Source organism: Canis lupus, chromosome 27, assembly GCF_003254725.2.
Source record: "Canis lupus dingo isolate Sandy chromosome 27, ASM325472v2, whole genome shotgun sequence".
In the NCBI taxonomy this organism is placed as follows: Eukaryota; Metazoa; Chordata; class Mammalia; order Carnivora; family Canidae; genus Canis; species Canis lupus.
Window position 1 is genome coordinate 5255971 of NC_064269.1, and position 24207 is coordinate 5280177.

Below are 24207 nucleotides of genomic sequence, written 5' to 3' on the forward strand. Positions count from 1 at the left end.
AAAAGTCTATAACTGGCATGCTTCACTGTCATCCCTCCAGAACCTAGATGACTTACCTGAAAGTCAAGACCCCAGAATAGGAAGTATGGACATGCCATTTTCATGTTGTTACAGATTTACTCCAGGCAACTGAGGAAGCTGAATTATATTCTACAGGAAGTCATTTAGTAAATAATGAATGAGCTCCCCTTCCCAACAATTTAAATCAGGAAAAAACCCAAGCTCTTCCTTCCAGTCTCCAACGGAAGTAACAAGATTGAAATAATCAGCTGTACTTCTAACAAGAAGCACAAGGGACCTTAAAGAGTGACTTTAAGTTCTCAAGTTTAATATTGTAGCTCTACAATGGGAAACAGCAAGCAGCAATAATAATAATAATAGTATATACAAATTTCCTTCACTGTTTTTAGTGATTTGTACAAGTTACCTAAACTTTCTGAACCTCATCTGAAAAACAGGGATAATGTTTACATCTAATGAAGTGTTACATAAAAAAAATACTTGAGTTCAGTGCCTAGAATACATAAATGCTCAACAAAAATTCCCTCCCCTCCTGCTGTTCTCTAGTATCTGAGGCCCTCTGCTACTCCTGATCAGCCCCCAGGGGTTATGCTGATGTTTTGGCCAACAACCTACAGCTCCTCCCTCAAGCCCCAGCTGTTTCTCTCAGTTCTTCTAGTTTCACTCCCCGTTTCTAAGAAGATCCTGTCTATATTTAGAGATAATGCCAGTACCAACTGTGGACTCAACAGGTGCTTGGGAGGGCACTTGAGCTCTCAGCAGTTTTCAATTGTTTTCCAGAGTTAATTGGTTCTGACTCCACAACTGGCTGCCTTGACTTCTACAAGGAAGAGGCCACCTAGGCACAGTATTTCAACAGTACACTAGACGAAACAGAAGATTAAGTCTCTTCACAGGTCATACTCTTAGCAAGATTAACTCTATTATCTGGACCTCAGAAGATCTGTTAAATCACAAGAGCAATAAATATATATAAACTCTACAGATGTAGCCCACTAACCCAATCTTCATCTAAATCACCATTATCATATCAGATCCAAATTTCAACCAGTTCATGATGGTTTTTTTTTTTTTTATTGGTGTTCAATTTACTAACATACAGAATAACACCCAGTGCCCGTCACCCATTCACTCCCACCCCCCGCCCTCCTCCCCTTCTACCACCCCTAGTTCGTTTCCCAGAGTTAGCAGTCTTTACGTTATGTCTCCCTTTCTGATATTTCCCACACATTTCTTCTCCCTTCCCTTATTTTCCCTTTCACTATTATTTATATTCCCCAAATGAATGAGAACATATAATGTTTGTCCTTCTCCGACTGACTTACTTCACTCAGCATAATACCCTCGAGTTCCATCCACGTTGAAGCAAATGGTGGGTATTTGTCATTTCTAATAGCTGAGTAATATTCCATTGTATACATAAACCACATCTTCTTTATCCATTCATCTTTCGTTGGACACCGAGGCTCCTTACAACCAAGTTTAGGAGGAGGGAAATAGCAGGTCCAACAACCAGGCAGTGAAGATTTAAAGAAAGCATCCAACACAGCTAGGTCTGAATGCAGCTTTATTTACTAGCTCTGTGACCCTAGTAAATTATTTAACCTCTTAATTATAAAATAGGAGATAACTGTAAGGATTAAGCTAAATGAGATAATGCATGCGAAACAAACTTAGCACCTTGCCTAGTCCACTGTAAGAGGTCAATAAAGAACCACATTATCACTAATGAAGACACTCCTCGCTTTATTCAGTTTTTGTAAGATAGAGGAAAAGCAACAATTTATATCATTATTTTTGGATCTTTATAAAGTAGCCTAATGCTATCATCCAAGACCTAGCCAAGAAATATAAACGGATAAACTCCCAGAAATCTTAGGTGAGTCAGCAAAACTTAATACCCAACAAATAAAAAGATTAACATCAACTATTTACGAACACTTAGTGGAGTGGTAACTACTATTTCAAAACCAGCAATCTTGAGTCTCGTACCATTCAATATTTGGTCTGGAAATCCAAGTATCAAGGGAATCAATGCAAAGATCATAACCCCAGAAATACTTTCCCACAGTATTTTCAAATCACCTTAATTCACACTGGAAGGTATAAGGCAGCCTGATAATATGATATCAGTATCAAGAATTTCTTGAGGCAGAACCCAAACTCTCCCAGGAGCATATAAAACCAGTGGCAGATGGTACATCAACATTTCTCAGTGAGAAACTGCAATTCTAACAAAGTATAGATAACTTCGATTTTATCAAGGCTATTCATCACCTTTTAGTCTAAATGAAAAAACAAAAAAAACAAAAAAAAAACAAAAAAAACTCTTGGTTCTCCTTCCCAAAACATCCTGAACTCTGCATTATTACCGACCTAACTCAAGGCAAGATGCCTACCGTTGGTGCTGTGTTCTCCCCCGCTTTCATTAACCACAGGTAAATTACACCCAGTAACCTGATGAATATAGGAGAAATAAATACCACAGGCATGCTTCATCAATGAAACGGGCTATAAATGATAACCGAATTATTAAAAGAACAGCTTGTACTGCTCAGCAGAGGGACCAACCTGAGGAAGATCCACCTTCCCAAAAGAACCCAATCATCCTGGATAAATTACAAGATGCCACTCTTGTCCACCTCCCCTATACTCTCAAACAAGATCTACCCCTTCTGCCTTAACTCAAGCCCAGACCACACAGATTTTATTTCTCTGCTACCCTTTGCCTTATTTTCCTTTCCGCCCTCCCCTCACCCCTCATTCCAAGAATGTCTAGCTCTTTTTTTTTTCCAAACCCCACTTTGCCCCCAAATCCTGAGGACCTCGGACGCCCACGCAGATGACCTTAACGCATCCCCACTGCATTCCCAATCCATTGTACTTCTCGTCCCAAAGGACCCATCCTTTCATTCTTTCCGAGCTCTCGTTGTTTCTCAAAATCCAATACCCCACACACGCTCACACCAGAGTCCCCCCCCCTTACTCCATTGTTTCCCCGGCCTGTGCCTCAGGAAACCGCCCCCCCCGGCCGCCCCCCAACTCGGACCCGTGTGCTTCGGTCCGCCCCACAGACCCCAGAAGCCTTTCGCCCTCGGGGCACTCCAGGTCCCAAAGGGCTCACGTCCCCCTCCTCTCCACACCCCAACCCCCAACAACTACCCCCTCCCCCGTGTCCTCCCTCAAGCCCGCTCTCTGCACCCCTGTGCCCCCCCCTTGTTCCTCACCAACCCCTCCGCCCGGCACCCCTCAGCCTCACCTCCCCGGGGCCCCCGCAGTCGCCGCGTCCCCCCAGTTCCGGGCTCCGCGTCCCGGACGCTCCAGGGTCTGAGGAGAGGAAAAGGAGCTCCTCCGCCTCCTTCTCGTCGTCTTCCAGAGCGGCCGCCGTCGCCGCCGCGCTCCTCCCCCAGCTCTCCCGGAGCCGGACGCCGCCCCGCCCCCACCGCCCCCACCGCCCCGTTCCCCGCCGCGGCCGGGCGGCCGGCTGGGGATCGCAGCCGCTGCTGAGGGCCGGAGCGCCGGCGGCTCCACACCGACCTCGCCGCGGCTCGCGCTCGTCGCCCCGCCCCGGAGCCCGCTCGGGCGCGTGCGCGCCAGCCAGCCAGCGCTCAGGGCGCGTGCTCGCGCCGGCGCGAACCGGGCGCGCCGAGCTCGACGCCGTCGCCGCCAGCCCGCGCGCGCGCCGGGGACCTGCGAGCGCCGAGGCGCGCGGGGCGGGAGGCCGCCTCCGGCACGTCGGGTTACCGCTCCTCCCGAGAGCCGCGCGCAGCGCCCGCCGGGTCGCGCGCCTGAGTCGGGGGAGCTCGGGCGTCGCCGGGCACTGGGGAGAACGAGGAAGAGCAGGGATTGGAGGAGTGGGGCGGGAATGAACTAGGTGGGCGGGCCGGGGGGGGCCACAGCTCGTGCCCCGGGGCAGAACAGCCCAGGCCCCGAAGCGCGGGGGCAGCGGGGGCAGCGGGGGGGGCGGGGGGAGATCGGCGCGCTCGGGGAGTGTTGGGCCCGAGCTGGAACTGCCGGAAAGAGCCGAAAGTCCCCCGGAGATTGCCGAAGGCCGACGCCCCGAGGGGAGCCTCGCGAGGGGCTTTAATCTCTAGGACCCAGGAAGGACCTGCTGTTTCGTGCGGCCTTCCCACGCCGAGGACTTTCCAGCTCTTTCTCCTTCGCCTCCTTCCCAAGTTGGGCTCACGAAAGGCCATTTCAGAGCCACCGGCTTCAGGAAACGTCCCGAACGTCCGGGCTTCGAGGCCGCTCGGCTTCCTGGGAGGCAGTAGAGACCTTTGCAGGGCTCGGGGCAGGAGCACCTCTGGAACGACTTGAGGATTCTCCAGCACGTCCGCCAGGCTCGGCCCAAGCCCATGTCTGAGACTGTTTTCTGGTCTGCATGCCTCCCTGCGGCTGTGGTCTGTCGAATCTTTCTGTTAAATACCCTTCTGGCTTCGTGATCACATTCCCAACCTCCCCAGGACCAGCACCAGAACCATCACTAACGTCGGTGCACCCTTCTAGACAGTGTCTGGCGTGTGTAAAGTCCTCACTGCACCCCACATCAACTGCTCAGGGGTCAATGAGGAGCGCTCAGAGGCTGGGGATTTAGACAGCACTGAAAAGATTAATCAAAAATCTGTCCCCCGTATTCTTAGCTTTTGAGGCCAAAGCATAACGGGGTCTGCACAGGCATCAGCCACAAGCCTGAAAGTGTGTATGAGTGTGATAGCGAAGACACCACAGGCACGAGTTTGTTTTCCACACTTTCCCCATTGAAGTCCCAGTACCTGTAATGGAGTAGTAGTACAGTAGATCCCTCCTGAAGTTATCTGGTCCTTTGTGTTTAACTTTGCATGATTTGGAGAGTCAAAAATACCCTGGAGCCCGCTGGCCCTTGGTTAATAATGCCTGATCTAATCCAACCATATCGTTAATAGATCTAAAGAAACAAGAGTAGGTCATCTAGCTAGTTAGGGCCCTATACCATATGTTGCTTACTACTGAATCTTTTCTGAAAGATTCAAATAGAAGCAAACTGTCCAAATATCGGCTCTCTTTTCATTCACTGAATTGACAGAAGTACCCAGTGAGTGGTAGGCCTTGTTCCAGGTTTTGGGTCACTTACAAAGAAGACTAAAACGAGATTATCCCCAAGGAGAGTATTCAATTGTAAAGGAGGATAGAAGCTATTAAATAATTAACTAAAATAGCATGTGATAAGTGTTGAAGCAGAAAAGTGCAAAGTAGTGTAAGAACGCAGGAATGAATAATTCTCCCACAATTTCCTTTCCTTCCCATATAAAGTAGAAATGGAATGATATGACCCTGGTTAATGGGAAACTTAATGCTGAAAAATGGGACCTGACCCAATAGGATTTACGATCTTTTCCATAAGGACAAATTTCACCTACCAAAAGTTGCTTGAGAAACACCTTCATTGTAGGGCCTGTTGTTACTGCAAAGCAATGTAGTTTCTTTGGAAGGAAAATAAAGTCTACTCTTGGAAATCTTATAGTGTTAGGAAAGGTATCTGATGCCTTTTGTAAGAGAGCTGTGGTCTGATTGGAGATGGTTTTTATATGTGGATATCCCATATGTAGATATGTGGAAGGGAGATGAATTAAGGAGCATGCCTAGGCCCAATCTATGAGACCTGTCAAAACATAACTGGAAATCTAACAATATGAAGAATATCACACTTAACAGATCTCTAAGGAGAATTCTGAATGTGATTGAAAGGAATATTAAAAAAAAAAAAAAAAAAGAAAGGAATATTTTGGGGATCCCTGGGTGGCTCAGTGGTTTAGCGCCTGCCTTGGGCTCAGGGCGTGACCCTGGAGTCCTGGGATCGAGTCCCACATTGGGCTCCCTGGGTGGAGCCTGCTTCTCCCTCTGCCTGCGTCTCTGCCTCTCTCTCTCTCTCTCTGTGCCTCTCATGAATAAATAAAATCTTTAAAAAAAAAAAAATAGGAACATTTTGCTAAGTCCCTGAGGAGGCAGTAGGTGCCTTCAAAAAAGAATTTTGTGTTTATTTGTTTGTTTTTCCTAACCATGGCCTTGTTCTGTCTTTCAGTTGGGACAAATTTCACTTCAAAAAATAATGGTCCTTTGGGACGCCTGGGTGGCTCAGTGGTTGAGTGACTGCCTTCAGCCCAGGGCATGATCCTGGAGTCCCGGTATCGAGTCCCACATCGGGCTCCCTGCATGGAGCCTGCTTCTCTCTCTGCCTATGTTCCTGCCTCTCTCTCTCTCTCTCTCTCTCTCTGTCTCTCATGAATAAATAAAGTCTTAAAAAAAATAAGAAACAAAATAATGGTCCTTCAAGGAGAATGGGTACATAAACATATGACTTGCTAAGTGAGGTTTGTAAGAGGGATCCCCCAACTTATGGCAAACCTTAACCCATTCTCTGTTCCGTACTCTATCTCTCCAAAAAGACATAGAATAAATGCTTCAAAAATATCTCTTGGATCTGAGTTATAAAGATTAATTTTATCATTGTTCTTTACATATACATTTTCTATTTTGTATGCCATACTTCACAATAAAACAAGGTGATCATTGCCTGCTTTGAAATAATTCCAAATTAAAGTCTATAAATTATACTGGAGGACAAAAAATGCTGTAATAAATTCAACATATAATACTTGTGACATACTTTGAAGAAAAACGTAAAAACAACCACATTTCTGAAATGATTAAAGTAACTGCTAAGGATTACAAAAGATCATTTGAAATAATACCTTTATGTCTCAGTTTAGCCTTAAGGGAACTAATTTATCCCAGGTTACCTAATGACCTAGTGGCAAAATTAGAACTAAAGATAAATCATGACATAATCTTCACCTTGGCAGATATATTTTGCAAATATTAAGAAGACTTAATTTGATATGTATCAAAAAGACTCTGGAGATCAGAATTTTTCTCATACATTTGTTTATGTTGACTTTTTGTATCTGATTGATTGCCAGATTCTACATTTTTATTTGGAAAAAAAAGGCTGAATTTTGTCGGAAAGACACAAAAATTTTACTCATCTTGAAGATAATTAATGACTGTTATTAAGAAACATGATTTTTTAGAAGTCTCTGTTGGCTAAATTTGAAGCTACAAACCATGATAGGCACAAAGACCACTGGAGAGCATAAGGGTATACTTTTCCCTTTGATTGCCCCACATCCAGTACCTAAGAATATTCACGTAGGCAGTCCAAACTGTGTGTCTTAGAAAATCAGTTTCACAGAAAGCTAAATAGATCTGAAAAAACTATCTCAGTTCCAAATAAATTAGGGAAACACTGGGTAAAATAAAGTTAAACAGGTTTCTTTATTTCCCAGAGCATTTAATATGGTAATATGCTTTGTTAATAATTAAAAGAATGCTCTATATATTATGCAGCTTTCCCCCAAGGAAACTTTTTTCTTCCTAAGGGACTTCCATGTGGAATTCATGTTTCTTTGAACATTCATTTTCTAAAGTTCTATTAAAAGGAATTGATTAGGTTAGCATTTCCCATTTTACAGGTAACAAAACTGAGGTCCAAAGACATGAGTAACAGACAAATTCAGTTGTGTATCAGATGTTTTTGGCTGGGGCTGCTCTTAAATTTTCAAAGGTTGAATTGTTACATCACAAAATTACTGTCAATGTCAAAACAAAAACTCATATTTGAAACAGTTCAGGGCAGCCTTGGTGGTGCAGCGGTTTAGCGCCGCCTGCAGCCCAGGGTATGATCCTGGAGACCTGGGATTGAGTCCCACGTCAGGCTCCCTGCATGGAGCCTGCTTCTCCCTCTGCCTGTGTCTCTGCCTCTCTTTCTCTGAATAAATAAATAAATCTTAAAAAAAAAAAAAAAACGGTTCAGCAAAAGTGCCTTATAAGTTCACTAAAAACTTGAATTTGACCTTTTTTAATATTTTATTAAAAAAAAAGATGGGGTGCCTGAGTGGTTCAGTCAGTTGGGCTCCAACTCTTGGCTCTTTTTTTCAAACATTTTATTTATTTATTCACAAAAGACAGAGAGAGAGAGAGGCAGAGACACAGGCAGAGGGAGAAGCAGGCTCCATGCAGGGAGCCTGACATGGGACTCGATTCCGGGTCTCCAGGATCAGGCCCTGGTCAGTCCCCTCACTCAGGGGGTGTCTGCTTGAGGTTATCTCTCTCCTTGTCCCTCCCCCCCTACCATTGAGCTCCCTTATGCACTCTCTCGCTCTCCTTCTCTTTATTTTTTATAATATTTTATTTATTTATTCATTAGAATACACAGAGAGGAGAGAGAGGCAGAGACACAGGCAGAGGGAGAAGCAGGCTGCATGCAGGGAGTCTAACATGGGACTCGATCCTGAGTCTCCAGGATCATCACACCCTGGGCTGAAGGCGGCGCTAAAGCGCTGAGCCACCCGGGGTGCCCTCCCTCTCTTTAAAATAAATAAATAAATCTTGAGAGAGAGAGGGTACAAGTGAATGGGGAAGGAGCAGAAAGAGAATCCCAAGCAGACTCCAACACAGTGTTGGAACACCTGAGCCGAAAACAAGAGTCAGTTGCCCAACTGACTGAGCCACCCCGGTGCCCCAAAAGATTTTATTTTTTAAGTAATCTCTCCAACCAACATGGGGCTAGAATTTACAAGGCTGAGACCAAGCATCACATGGATTACCCAACTAAACTAGGGGCCCCAAATTTGATCTTTAGTCAGTTTGTTTCTATATGCAAGACCTATAATTAATACGGCTTTACTATAAACTCATTCATGGAATTTCAGCATGCTCTTTCATTTATATAGTCTGTCACCATTGTTTAAAAATTGATAATGCTAGGACACCTGGTTGGCTCAGTTGGTTAAGCATCTGCCTTTGGCTCAAAACACGATCCCAGGGTCCTGGAATGGAGCCCTGCAGGAGGCTCCTTGCTCAACAGGGAGTCTGCTTCTCTCTCTCCCTCTGCCCCTTCCCCCTGCTGTGTGCTCTCTCTCAAATAAATAAATAAATCTTTTTAAAAATTGATAGTGCCTACCCTCTGTAAAATGTTTTATAAAGTGCTCTCAACACATCATCTCATTTGATTGCCTCAAATCCCTGTGAGGTAGGCATCATTATCCCCATGTAACAAATAAGAAAGTGGAGGCTTTAAATTGTTAAATAACATGTCCCGTTGTTTGCACTATTAAATGTCCTGTTATTTGCATGGGGAGAAGACAGTCCTGCCCTCAAGGAGCTTTTGCTATAGTTAAGGAAGTAAGACTTACAAACATGAGACAGAGAATGATTCTATGGCAACACATAAGAAAATGCTTGATAGAATGACCCAAACTAGACAAGAATGCTGAAGAAATTCAAGGGGGAAAGATTACTGGAGATGGAATTAATCAGTGAAGGCATTATTCAGGGATAAACCTTAAGCTGGATGTAAAAGAAGTGTAAAGATTTGGATTAGCAGAGAGGAAAAAGAATGATAGGAAAAGAAGAGTGACATTAGCAAAGGCATGAACATGAGAACAAGGAACACACTGATGGAAAAGAATTAGAGTTGGAAGGGAGATCTGAAATGATGGGTCTCTTGGCTGTGCAAGAAAAGTCAACCGCTGAGAGACAATGAATTCCCAGTCACTGAATATAAATAACATGGCACCACGTGCCCAGATTGAGCAGCTATTTGCTTGCCAATCCAAATTATACAGAAAAGCAGTAAATTTACATTCTCTGCCATGAACCCCAGGAGTGAAAAGGAGAAAGAATCAGGAGAAGCCAAATCCGAACTGGTGGTTATGGGTATGGAGGGAGAGATAAAGAGTAACATGAGCCTCACTGGCCCTCAGATCCGTGCTTTGGAAACATATGAATAGAAGACATTGATATTTCCCCCATGCCCTTCCCATTCCTTTCTTTATACTAATTCATCTGACAGGTGCCTGACCTATTGATGTTAGGGAAAATGTCCCCTGCAGGTGGTGCTTGCAAAGCCAGGCTCTTGTGCTAAGTCATCACTGCCCAGCAGCTGATGTTCCCCACAACATTTCCCAGCCCAGAAATGGGACTAAGTTCAGGTACAGAATGGATTTAAAATGATTCTCTTCCAACTTTTCCAGAAAAGGTACTGTTGACATCCAGAAAGGGGAGGTTTAAATACAGAAAAATCAAAGGTGATGTTTATAATAATTTGCAAATAAGCAGATACGGTCTATGGAAAGGGTAGATGAGAGGTGGGGAGAAAGAAGGGAATTGGGAAGAAAAGGAAAATGAAGATAAAGAGAGCAACAAATTATTGAAATGAAATTCCTTTCAGCGGGATCCTATGTAAAATTTTCACTTTTGCCGTTCAAAACCCACCTTAATAAAACAAATGAACAAAACCAAGTAGTTGAACATGTTTCAATATTTTACAGTGACCAAAAGAAAGATGGCAAGGAACATGGAGAGAACCCAAAAAAATCAGCTTCTCAGAGTGTGAACTTTAAAAGCCAAAAACTCGGTGTCATGATATGTGTGTGCAAAAGCAAAGCTCTCACATAAGAAAAACTGCCCCAGAGCCCCCAGGAGATCAAATGACATCTAGGAAACACGCTTCATTTGGAGCTTGCCCTGAATAACACCCAACTCCAATTTCACAGTTGCTCTCTCCCTCCCAACAAAAGGGGAGGACTGAACTCTGGTAATGAACTGCTAAAAAAAAAAAAAAAAAAAAAAAAAAAAGTGAAGGGACCTATTTGACCCTTGTGACAGCCTTACAGCGCCATCTGCAGTTCTTAGCTAAGACTGCAATAAACACAAAGCTCCTGCTAGCTTGTTAGGATCACCTACTGGTAAGGAAAAGAGAAAACAAAGAAATACTAAATTCAAGTCAGGGAGTCCTCAAAACCTCCTGGGTCCTAGAGTAGATGCAAGCATAGCTTTAAGACACAGTCCCTAGGAAAAAGATCTAAGGGCCTTCGTTGGCTATAAGCTCAATAAGCAACCAAAAAAAGCTAATAAATTCTTAGACTGCTTGATTTAAAGGGTGATATATTGTCCAGACCTTGAGAACTTAATAGCCCCACAGTACCCTGTTCTGTCTGAACACATCTGAGAATTGCATTTAGTTCTGGGCACAATTTAAGAGCAATATTGACAAGAGCCATAAAAATGTTCATACCCTTTGACCCAGTAATCCCACCCATGGGAATTTATTCTGAAATAATTCAAGAGAATAGATGAATTTAGAAACATGAAGATATCGATGCGGCATTCTATATAACAACAAAAACATATACACGAATAGCCTAAATGTCTCCCAAAAAGGGAATACTATACAGCTTTAAAATATAATGATATGCTGTTTGAAAAGATAAAACAAAAAACATAGAATGATGATGCATGCTACCAACATGGATAAATCTTGAAAATATTATGCTAAGTTAAAAAAAAAAAGCCAAACACAAAAGGAGACATTCTATGATTCCATTTGTACAACATATCCAGGATAGGCAAATCCATAGAGATAGAAAGTAAATCAGTGGTTGCCAGGGGTTAGGGGAGGGGAGGATGGAGAGTGATCACTAATGGATATGGGGTCTGTTTGGGGAAGGAATTAGATAGAGGTGATGGTTCCACAATCTTATGAATATACTAAAAACCGCTAAACTGTATACGTTAAAAGAATGAATTTTATGGTATATGAATTACATCTCAATTAAATATATGTATGTCTTCAGAGTACAGATATATATGCCTTCATAAGAATATATAAAATGCTTATGATTCAGTGAGGAAGAAAAAGCAATACCAGATTTTGTCCCTGATATGATCCAATCATATAAAAACTAATTATGTACACTCATGGATGAGGACTAGGGGGGAACAGGAATGCATGAAAACTGTAATGTAGGTGAATTTTTTTATGTGGGAGGGCGAGGGGGTGGCCATTATGTTGTTCTTCAAGCAATTTAATATTTTATTTTCTTCCCAAGACAGCGTCCACAAGAGGGCAGACAGAAGATGACAAACAGAACCATTTAACACAGGCCTCAGATGAAAAGTTAAGAACCCAGCATCCAGTGTGGAAAGCAATCTCAAAGGTCATCTAAGTCCGGCTTCCTCATATTACGAAGGAAAAATTAAGGCCCAGGGTGGTAAAGCAGCAGGCTAGTCCCACAAGAGGTAGAGGTAGCAGCCCATCTCCTCCCTTCTCCATCCCTCTCTTTCTACCAAACTACAGTGCTTCTGCAAACCCGGCAATGTTTCATCCAGAAAAGGGAAGATTTAGAGGGATAAAAAATGAAGGGCAGGTTCTTATCAAGAAAGGACTTTTTGTTGGGTTTTGCTCTTTGTAATAAGAAATGTCAGATCTAGAAAAAAATTACAGGGAAGCAAATTTCAGTCCAATAAAAGAACTTAACAATTAAGGATGTCCAAAAGGTGAAATGGGTAGCAGATTTCCAATTGAAGCAAAAGCATAAACAGAAATCTTTGAGGAAAACTGTTCTCAAGATTCTGCACTAAATGAGTGCTTGGCACAGAGGCCTTCTCAATTCCCTTCCAGTTCTTTAAAGGGTCTATACATCTTTTTATTTGTGGGAATGGGAGAATATGAATCATTGGATTTTGTTAAATCTACTCAAGGAAGTTCAGGGAAGACCTTACACTTGCTAATATCTTAGGTTTATATAAATATATAATCATTTTATAATAAATTTCTACTTTCAGATGATTTTTACATATCCTCAGAAAGGTCTCTTAGTGATTATAATGTCCTGGGGTTGGGGCAGCCCTGGTGGCTCAGCGGTTTAGCGCCGCCTTCAGCCCTGATCCTGGAGACCTGGGATCGAGTCCCACATCAGGCTCCCTGCGTGGAGCCTGCTTCTCCCTCTGCCTGTCTCTCTCTCTCTCTCTCTCTGTCTCTATGAATAAATAAATAAAATCTTTAAAAAAAAAATAATGTCCTGGGGTTGGTGGCAAAGCAGAATTCCCTTCCAGAAGTTCTCAATTCACATGATTTGATGTCATTTCTTTCTTTCAGAAATAGCTGTGCTACACCATTGGCTATTACGTATATGAACAGATGTCCCGGGATAGGGGGAGGGGGGAGGTGCAGGTAGTTTAATCTTGGTAAGAACTCAATTTCAGTACCTGTTCACAGGCCAGGACAAGAAGGAAAATGAAATCCAAATATGGTTTAACAAATACTAAGAGGTAAACGTTTTTTAACCTCTTTTTCACTTCTCACCGAGTGCCCCAGCCCATACCCACAGAAATTTCTCCTGTACGAAACCAGTCCACACTAAAGTGACCAGTGTGGCTTGGCTAGGAGTTAGGTGTGAGATCACCATGCTGTAGCATCTCAGAAAGTATAAATACTTCTCTGTTCTGCAGAGGACTGAGACTCCAGATGTCAGGGAATAGCCTCCCTAATCAAAATGAATCTACCAAAGGATGACAAGAGATTTCTGCAAGGATAATCTGTAGGTGAAAAGGGCCATTTTACAAGCAGTTTTCCAACCCATATTCAGAGATTCATCTTACCTTAAGAGTTGTCTCATTCTGAGGACTTCTGCTATCACAACTGGCCCATATGAGCTCTGTCCCGTTTTATTTAATTTATTTATTTTTAAAGATTTAATTTATTTTTTTAAGATTTTATTTATTTATTCATGAGAGACACAGAGAGAGAGGCAGAGACACAGGCAGAGGGAGAAGCAGGCTTCATGCAGGGAGCCTGATGTCGGACTCCATCCCAGGACCCCGGGATCACACCTTGAGCCAAAGGCAGATGCTCAACTGCTGAGCCACCCAGGCATCCCGAGCTCTGCCCCATTTTAAAACTATAGCCTAAGAACAGCCAAACCCAAACCACTTCCCTGGTATCCCATAAACCAGCTTAAAAAGACTGGAATTGGGGACACCTGGGTGGCTCAGCAGTTGAGCGTCTGCCGTCAGCAGAGTGTGATCCCAGGTCCTGCGATTGAGTCCCACATCGGGCTCCCTGTGGGGAGCCTGCTTCTCCCTCTCCCTCTGCCTATGTCTCTGCCTTTCTCTCTCTCTCTCTCCCTGTCTCTCATGAATAAATAAATAAAATATTTTTTAAAAAAAGGCTGAAATTGTTCTTAATTATAAAACAAGAGAGAGTCTATGAAGGAATGGGTGAGGAAGAGGGACCACTGGCAACCCTACCACCACAACACAATCCACCATTCCTATTTACTTCTTTCTAATGGTTATCTGTAAGCATTACAATGATATGCAGAAAATCAAGAGGAAAATTTTTTAAAAATAGAAAATACACTAATACTCTAAGAAAATTTAGCCTTATAAGTAGAATCTTCATTCCATACCAGTTAGCTCCTTAGACACTCAAATTCTCTTTCCTTACATGGGCTGGAAAGGGGAAAGGGTTCTATTAAAGTTGTATTTCCTCACTCTACATATCGCAGCTTCTTTATCCCAGCAATCCTTTAAAATTATATACTACTGTTTAACTTGAATTTAAATAAAATCTTGGAAGAAAAAAAAGCATGTACTATAGGGAGCTCCAGTCTAGCTCAGTGGGTAGAGCATGCAACTCTTAATTTCAGGGTCATGAGTTCAAGCGCCACACTGGGCATGGAGTCTACTTAATTACAAAAATAATACGTACTATTATCTTAATTTTTAAAAAAATATTTTATTTATTTATTTATTCATGAGAGACACAGAGAGAGAGAGAGACAGAGACACAGGCAGAGGGAGAAGCAGGCTCCATGCAGGGAGCCCAACGTGGGACCTGATCGATGCAGGGAGCCCGACGTGGGACCTGACCCCGGGACTCCAGGATCAGGCCCTAGGCCAAAGGCAGATGCTAAACTGCTGAGCCACCCAGGGATCCCTATTATCTTAATTTTAAGGGGAAACTAAGGCTCGCAGAGACTAAAGAACCCAGGAACACAAGCGGCTAGAAAATCATGAAACTAGATTCATCCTAATACTAATCCTTCTGATTCTAAAACCTATGCTTAAAGTCAGAAGACAAATCATAGATTGGGGGAAAATATCTATAACACCTATGACAAGGGTTAAGATTCCTAACAAGCAAGAATACCAACAAAATAGATTTCAGACCAGCCCAGGTGGCTCAGCAGTTTAACGCCCCCTTCAGCCCAGGGCCTGATCCTGGAGACCTGGGATGGAGTCCCATGTCAGGCTTCCCTGCATGGAACCTGCTTCTCTCTCTGCCTGTGTCTCTGCCTCTCTCTCTCTCTCTCTCTCTCTCTCTGTGTGTGTGCGTGTGTGTGTCTCATGAATAAATAAAGTCTTTAAAAAATAGATTTCAAAAAAAATAGATTTCATAAAGACAAGTAGGAACATAATTTTTTTAAAAAAAGAGAGAGATAATATGTTAAGGCATTCACTGAAGAAGGAATGCAAGTACCTGAGAAAATTTTGAAAAGAGAACGTTACAATGAATCAGGGAAAGGCAATTAAAGTCATGAAATACTATTCCTCACCTATCATCTTGGCAAAAATTTAAGAGTGATAACAGTCCATTCCAGTTACAAGGGCCAGTTTCTTACACTGCTGGTGGAAGCGTAAATTGCTATAATCTTTTCTAGAAGTAACTTGATACAGTATCAATGAAAATTTAAACTATACATTCTTGGGGTGCCTGGGTAGCTTAGTCGGTTAAGCGTCTGATCAGCCCAGGTCATGAACTCAGGGTCCTGGGATCAAGCCTCAGGTTGGGCTCTGCACTCATCGGGGAGTCTGCTTCTCCCTCTGCCCCTCCCTCTGTTCCTGTGCTCTCTCTCTCTCTCTCAAATGAATAAATAAAATCTTTAAAAATAAAAATAAAATAAAATATACATTCTGTTTGACCCTACATTATCACTTATTGGAACCTAGCCTCAAAAAACCAAAAAGCACCAATACACACATTTAAAGAGATTTATTGTAGTTGGTCATGTTGAAACAACAAAAACTGCTCGATAGCTCCTATTTGAATAAATTAAAATACAGTCATATTTTTGTAACAAAAGCTAATAACAAAATTTGAGTACAGTAAAATAATTTTCCAAATCAAGTAAAACCCTTAATCATTCTTTTGTCTCTTTTTCCTAATAGACTATTTTTAATATATTTACATTTTGCAGAAATAGTACTACATATCATGATAATAAGTTAGCAATCAATAGCCTAGAAAGTGCCTCATTAAAATTCCATGTGATAATCTGACAAATTATTAGTGTTTTTCAGAAGAAGTATATATCAATTTGAGGAACTTTAAAAAGGTATAAAAGTTAACTTGATCTTATAAATCCATTGGCAAAAATTTTTTAATTTTTTTAATATATGAATACAAAGAAAAAAATCTACAAATTTAATTCTTCTCAATTGGTCTGAACATACTTCATTTTAATCTGCAAGGAATGTTAGCCAAAATAATTCTACTTTTTAAAAAAATATATACATCCTCAGAGTTAATTTCCAGGAAAATAAAAAAGCTTTAAGGATGTACACAAACACAAAAGAGCAAGAAAGCTGGAGTAAAGGTATATAATTTTAACATCATGCTCCTGTAGATCCTAGACTGTTTCTTCCACACTTGGCTGGTTACATAGGAATGAAATAAGACCCTGTTGAGATGCTCAAGCTGCTAGTTCCCTAGGGTTTCCCTAAAGTCCCCATAAAGGCACATGAGATATAAAATCATGAATTTTTCCATAAGTCCCTATAAAATAATTTCATCTATCCTTTCTCTAATGTTCCAGTGCATTCTATTTATACTTCTGGACACTTGGTTCAAAACACTGAAGGAGGCAAGCTTTGATACCTGTGTATGTTATATCCCCCACCAGATGGAAAGCTCCTAGGCAGCAAAGTATGTAGTCCAGAGTCATACCCCAAGTTTTGGGAATACCTGGGGACACCTGGGTGGCTCAGTGGTTGAGCGTCTGCCTTCGGCTCAGGGCGTGATCCCGGAGTTCCAGGATCGAGTCCTACATCGGGCTTCCTACATGGAGCCTGCTTCTCCCTCTGCCTATGTCTCTGCCTCTCTCTGTATGTCTCTCATGAATAAATCAATACAATCTTTAAAAAAAAAAAAAGTTTTGGGGACACCTGAGAATTCAGCCAGTCCAACCACCCATATAAAATCTGAGGACTCTCAAAGAAATCTGAGTCTACAAGACTTTATCAAGCAGAAGAATTTGTGATGGGGGTACAACCCCACACACACACAGCAGCTTGTTCCTTCTTGGGAAAAGCATAGCTTCTAGTAAAGCTCTCCTATAAATGGAATTAAGATATTTTTCTGAAATTTTAAAATTTGACCCCTCTTACCCATTGGTAATCTACAGGATAGATCAAATCCCTACTGCTACAGTACAACTTATGATATACTAGAACCTTCATATTTTCCCTTCAATCTCCTAACTCAATGCTTTGCATAAAAGAAGAAAGAAAGAGAAAGAAAGAAAGAAAGAAAGAAAGAAAGAAAGAAAGAAAGAAAGAAAGAAAACAAAACTCATCAATGTACCAGGGTGGGGCACGGTAGTATATTCTCCAAAAGATATTTTATTAGTTTTATAATATGTCTTTCATCCCACTATCTGATATTAAGAAGAAACTGTCAGGAATACAATAATGAGAATTCAGAAATTCACAACATAAACACACTCTTCTACCACAATAGCTTTCTTACTCCTTTAAGTTTTTCTCATCCCCACTGCAAGCAGTTTCTTTAACGCTATTGGGATGACCCACATGGACAAAGCTGAGCTGGGACAAGCTGCCTGGCTCTGCCAGGAAGAGTCCATCCCCAAAGGGAAATTTCTTCTCACCTTCAGGATCCCCTGAGCTTTCTGGGCTGACTCAGGACTTCATAGGCAGCCTGAATCTCCAGGAAATGCCTCTGAGCCTCCTCAGTCCGGTGCCGGTTGTGGTCAGGGTGCCAGATCTTCACAAGCTCTCGGTATCGTCCATGTATTTCTTCATCCGTTGCCCCCTCAGAGAGATTCAAAACCTTAGGGAAACAGAATCTGACAAGTTAGAATTCCATAAGTTTCAGAGCACCTGGGCTTCTCCCCACTTCCTTGCTAAATCAGACTGTTCTATCTCTGGAGTTGGCTTCTACTTGCCTAGAGAGAGGCCCAGAGCCTCAGATTAGAATTCCAGCCTTCTGAAACACGGGCTAGCTCTCCATCTAGCCTTGAATCACAGCTGCCCATTTTCTAACCTGGGATTTCACATCCCTGACAAGATCTCTTCCTTGCAAGAGAAATAAGCATATGTATCCACCAAAGACATGTATGAGAATGTTCACAGCAACTTTATTCAGAATGGTCCCAGATTGGAACTAACCCAAATGTCCATTAACAGCAGAGTGGATAGATAAGGTGTAGTATATTCATACAATGGGATGAATATACAACAATGGAAACAATTTATAGTTTTAACAGTTTCTATTCATAGTGCATGAAACAGTATGAATAAATCTCACAAGCACAATGTTGAATGAAAGAAGCCAGACATGGGGCATGTGAAAGCAGCATGTGATTCCTGATGTCAGGGTTGTGAGTTCAAGCCCCATGTTAGGGATGGAGCCTACTTTAAAAAATAAAATAAATTAATTTTAAAAATAAAGAAGTCAGACATAAAAGATACATATGGAATGATTCCATTTATATGAGGTTCAAGATCGGGAAAAACTAATCTATGGTAACAGAAGTCAGAATAGAGTCACTATACAAGGCAACCTTCTTTGTGCTGGATATATTCTATACTTTGATTTGAGTGGTGGTTACATACATGTATACATAAAACCTATATGCTTTATATATCTCAATAAAAATTAAACAATGGGGGATCCCTGGGTGGCGCAGTGGTTTGGCGCCTGCCTTTGGCCCAGGGCGCGATCCTGGAGACCTGGGATTGAGTCCCATGTCGGGCTCCCGGTGCATGGAGCCTGCTTCTCCCTCTGCCTAGGTCTCTGCCTCTCTCTCTCTCTCTGTGTGACTATCATAAATAAATAAAGAAAAAATATATTTAAAAAAATTAAACAATGTATCCTTTTCCCACTCACTATTGGAGCCTTTGTGCCTTCACCCTTTGCACACAGAAGCTCAAAGAAACCAGGACACCCTTCTAGGGCCTGACCCACCAGCCGTGAAAATGGTAGTTCCCCATAAGGGCATTCTCTCCAATGAGGCTTAGCTTGACTCCCAGAGCTGTCCTGGACAGGAATGAGAGGGAACGAAGCCTTACCTGGTAGGCCAGCTGACGCTTCTCATCCTGAAAACTGCTAACAAACTCATAGAGCTTCTCCCACTCCTGGAAGTAGCTGCTGCTGAACCCAGGATCCCCCACCAGCAGCCTCCAGATCCGGTAAGGCAGAAGGAGGACGGACTCCGTGAGGCGGCCAACAAGGGGGAAGAAGCTGAACCAACTCAGGAAGGAGCCAAGGGTTTCTGCCACATAGCTGAGGGTGGCAGCTGTGTTGCAAAAGACGCTGTAGGCTAGAGGGCCTGTGAAAGCAAGGTAAGCCAGGCCCAGGCGATAGAGTCGAACACTGAGCGATTCCGACCCAACTGAAGCTTTATAGCGGCGATGCTTCTGGGCTGTAATGCTGGCAGCCAAGCTAATGGGCAGGATGGCGATGGGGCGGCCATAGAAGATAGGAGAAGTAAGAAATGCTGCCCCTAGAGTATTCTTAAAGTCTGAGGTCTGGTTGCCAACAGCAGCCACCAGCAAGACCCCTAAGCCAACTGCCAGTGGGAGGCCCACAATATAGAAGTTGGCCATGAAAGAAAGGCTAATGAGAGCCACCAGGCCAAAATAGATGCCCACTATCATCTGGGCAACAAAGCGAATAAGACTTGGAGGGGGTGTCCTGCCTCCTGAGCTCTGTCTCTGCCCCTGGGTTCTGTTGGCCTGAGCCACAAAACTTGGGAGCTTCCAGAACTCCCAGAGCCAGCCCACCCCACCACCCCCCAGGGTAAGCATCCAGAGCAGTGCATGACTGTCCCGCCCCAGGTACAGGTGGTGGAGCCCAGCAGGGCCCCCTACAGCCCAGAGGGCATAGGTCACCAAGAGCCCCTTGGCCATCCTCTAGGGAAAGGGTGTCAGGTCAAGTTCAAAGGCACTTGACATTGCCCAGAATGCAGAAATCTGGGATCCTCTGCGAGAATCATGGCTGTCATGGTCAGAGTCACCCTTAGACCCTAAGAGAGAAAAAAAGCAATTAGTAAGACTATATCCAGGTCCCAACCCAGTAAACCATTTCTCCTTCCAATGATAATCAAGTGCAGATCTTCCTGACTGTTCCTGCAATGTGGATTCTCTCTTTGGTCTGGCATCTCGTTCCTGTTTTTTACATGCATAGCAACTCCAAATGTAGGGGAGAAAAATGTTTTTATTTTGTTTGTTTTTTTTTATTTTTTTTTTAAGATTTTATTTATTCATTCATGAGAGACAGAGAGAGAGAGGCAGAGACACAGGCAGAGGGAGAAGCAGGCTCCATGCAGGGAGCCTGACCTGGGACATGATCCCAGGACTCCAGGGTCACGCCCTGGGCCGAAGGCAGGCACCAAACCACTGAGCCACCAGGGATCCCCGAGAAAAATGTTTTTAAATGCTTTCATTTGATTTACAACCCAGCACAGGCACAGAAAAGCAGCAGCTTTTCAGATCACCAACTCCTGGAATGCCTTATGGGGGAGTGAAGTGGACAGGAGTGAATAGAATGCTCTTCTAAAGTTCCTACACATTTTGAAAGTCCCCTGTCCCGGGCAGCCCAGGTGGCTCAGCAGTTTAGCACCGCCTTTGGTCCAGGGCATGATCTTTGAGACCCGGGATCGAGTCCCATGTCAGGCTCCCGGCATGGAGCCTGCTTCTCCCTCTGCCGGTGTCTGTTCCTCTTTCTCTCTCTCTTCTCTCTTTCTCTCTCTCTCTCTCTGTCTCTCATGAGTAAATAAAATCTTAAAAAAAAAAAAAAATCTCCTGTCCCTCCCCAGCATTCCTCACCTCCCGCTATGGGCTGCCCTCAGACACATGGGCAAGGTTTCAGCCCCTCTCCAGACTTTCCATCTCTCCAAGCCACAAAATCTTCCCATCAGTCAAACTTGGAAGAGGTCTTGAGGTCCCTCTACTTAAACAGCTCTGGAAAACCAACCTATTGACCTCGTCCCCTGGCACCCAGCAAAGGCGGCCTTGGAGTCTCTCCAAAGAGGCCGGATGAACACCAGATGCCAAGTGTGCCTGCCCCTATCTCCCCCCTACGTAGAGTGGGCCTCGAGACCACCAGCCAGTCCACCAGCTAGTCCCAGGGTGCGCGGCCATACCTGGGTACCCGGCTCCGAGACCCCGTCACACCAGGCATTTCCTTTGACTACAGAGGCAAAATGGCCCTTCTCACTCGGCTCCCACTTCCATCCCAATGGACTTTGTCTTTCTGTGTTTGCTGTGTCACGGAAGTGGGGCCGTCAGGGTCAGGCTCCTCCCTAAGCACCCCCACCCCCACCCCCGCGCCTCGGCCTCCTCGGGATCACCTTTCAGCCTCGGGATCCTCTCGCCCGCCCTTTGGGGCCAATTCGGTTTAAGGCTTCCAGGGCGAATCCAGCCTCCCCCCCCCCGCCCCTCGCTCACGGGGGCAGGCGCCTCTGCACCGCGGCACCGCCGCCACCAGGTGGCGCTGCCGCTCAAGGCCGGGCGGGGCCGGGCGGGTCCCCCGACTCACCTTGTCCAGCTGCTGGGGCAAAGCAGCCCCGAGCGGTTCGCTATAACGCAGAAAGAGGCCTTTGATCGCCCTTTTCCAATCCTACAAACGAAAGGGTGACTTGTCCCTCAGCTCAGGGTGCGCTCTCTTCCTACTCCGTTGTCTTTCCAGGCTGCCTTGGATGGCTCCACTTCCCAATTCCTCTAAGGCTGACTTCACTCACGGGGAGGCCTCAGAGGGGACCCCCAGCCCCCGAGTTTGCCTCCTTAGCCCGCCTCCGGGCCTGCCAATCGGGAAGATTACATCTAGACCTGAGCCTGAGGCCTGAGGGGGCCTCCAGATGTAGCAGGAGCCCGAGTCCGCTGTATCCTGAGGTCTACGGGCTCCAGGCAGAAACAGCAGCAAAATGGGACACAGGGTGAGGGGCGCGCCCTCGGGAGAGCAGAGAGGCAGGGAGGCCGCAGCCCAGAGTCGTCGGCCTCCTCCCACCTCGATGCTGGGAAGGAGCTGGGATGCGAGAGCCTTCCCTTCAGTGCCCTGGGCTCCAATCCTGGCTCTGCGGCGCGACCTTGGCCAAGTCACGCCGCTCCTTGGGCCTGTTTCCTCCTCTTAGAGGAAAGCCTGGGAGCTCCAAGGTCCCCCAGCCCTGACTCGGGGTTGCGGTGGGCCCGGGGGCCCTCGCCCCGCTCTCCTCCCCGCAGCGGACGGAGTGGTGCTTCGGGTCCTCCGCACGGCCGGCCCCGCACCCTTGATCCCCGCCCGGGGAGGGAGCGCGGCTCGCCCAGGGCGCCTGAGGGCCCGCAGAGGGGCCAGAGCTGGGAGGGGCCCCAGAGCCACGCGGGAGCCGCGGGCTGGGGGGCGCGGGCCGCTGGGCGCTGAATAATGAATGAGACTTAATTGGGCCCGCGCTGCGAGGCGGCGCGCTAAGCTCGGCAAACAGCTCGGGCTGCGGCGGCCGCCGCTGGACAAACAAACTCGCTCCCGGCGCTGGAAAGCGGGGGTGGGGGAGGCCGCGGCGGAACCGGGAGGGAAGGGGCAGGCCGCCCGCCCACCCCGGCCCCGGCCCCGGCCCGGCCCCGGCCCCGGGCGGCCAGCTCGAGCCCCGAGGGACCTGGCAGGCCGGGCAGCGCGGGCCTCGCCGAGACGGCGGTCGGGGGCGCGGGCTCTGGGCTCGATCCCGCAAGCGAGGGCCGGGCGGGGAGGGAAGCGGAGGGTGCGCCGGGAGCCAGGGGCCCAAGGGCGACAGGAGTGCGCGGAAAAGATGGAGAAACGAGTGGAGGGCGGAGGACACGGGAGAAGTGAGGGGAGAAAAAGCGCCCCGCGGGAGGGGCTGTCGAGGCGCTGGGGGCGGGAGAGGAGCCGGTACGGAGAGGAAAGGGAAGAGCGATGGAGGAAGAAGCGAAGGGAGGCGCGAGGGGCCGGGAGGGGAAGAGCCGGAGAAGAGTCAAGGAGAGGGATGGGAGGTGACCGGAATGAGAACGAGGGGGCGGCGGGGCGGGCGGGAGGCGCCCCGGCCTCCGCCTCGCCCTCCGCGCTCCCGCCCCGCGCTCTCTCCAGCCGCCCGCACTCACTTTGTCACAATTACGGGGCCGTCACTCGGCCCGGATTGTTTTCCCCAAATTGTTGTTCTATAAACTGGCGCGGGGTGGGGAGTGGGGGGATCTGACAAGCCGAAGCGGGAGGGGAGGGTCTGGACTGCGGCGGGGACGCGGCGGAGTGTGTCTACGCACAGGCGGGCGGCGGGCGGCGGGCGGCGGGCAGGTGAACCCAGAGACCTTCCGGGAACTCTGCGCGGGGCGCAGCCTCGGGGCCCACGGCTCTTCGCCTTCCCGCCCTTCTCAGCCTCGAAGGCCTCGGTTTCCCCGACAGAGAACTGGGAGGATGGCGGGGCAGGGCAGGGGCCGCGAAGGGCCCAAACTTCGCTGCTCACTCCTTCTCTTTTGTTCTTGATGCCCTGGTCCCAGCGGGAGGGGGCCGCTCCCGGCTCAGCCGTCCCCAGAGCGCCCCGGAGCGCCCCGGACTCCCGCTGGAGGGCCGCACTGCCACCCCACCCACTCCCGCTCGAGGCCCGCACTGCCACCCACCCCACCCCACCCACTCCCGCTCGAGGCCCGCACTGCCACCCCACCCACTCCCGCTGGAGGGCCGCACTGCCACCCACCCCACCCCACCCCACCCACTCCCGCTCGAGGCCCGCACTGCCACCCCACCCACTCCCGCTCGAGGCCCGCACTGCCACCCACCCCACCCCACCCCACCCACTCCCGCTGGAGGGTCTGGGCCACCGCTGTGCCCCGCCCGCGCCCTCCGGCCCCGCTCGGCTGCCCCAGCCACCTCGTCCCTCAATTGCGCAAACATCTGTTGCGCGCCCACCGAGAGCGGGCGCCGCCAGCCCTCCTCCCCCCGCGCCTCTCCCCCGCCACCCGCCCCTGCCGGCCCGCCCGGCCTGTCGGCTTCGTGACAGCCGCCGCCGAAGCCCAGGCCCCGCGGGAGCGGCCTGAGAGGAGCCGCCGCATGGCTGGCTCCGACACCGGCCTCCCCGGCGG

At 46.6% G+C, this 24207-nt stretch overlaps 1 protein-coding gene across 6 annotated transcripts in view; it reads right to left on the reverse strand.

The window, feature by feature from the left end:
* Positions 1–22406, reverse strand: part of DNAJC22 (DnaJ heat shock protein family (Hsp40) member C22) — a 90569-nt gene extending 68163 nt beyond the window's left edge. Inside the window, exons 1-4 of one of the 6 annotated variants that reach the window (XM_049102837.1) lie at positions 21683–22391; positions 21288–21406; positions 19213–20168; positions 17790–17971 (exon numbers count right to left, since the gene is read on the reverse strand). In XM_049102837.1, the coding sequence (XP_048958794.1) occupies positions 17792–17971; positions 19213–20052 (1020 nt within the window). In that variant the 5' untranslated portion in view covers positions 20053–20168; positions 21288–21406; positions 21683–22391 and the 3' untranslated portion in view covers positions 17790–17791. Of the gene's footprint in view, positions 1–15880; positions 17988–19212; positions 20169–21287; positions 21407–21494; positions 21584–21682 lie in introns of those variants that run through there. The other 5 variants (XM_025477515.3, XM_025477516.3, XM_025477518.3 and 2 more) reach the window with 5 other exon arrangements.
* Between the last annotated feature and the right edge of the window lie 1801 nt (positions 22407–24207).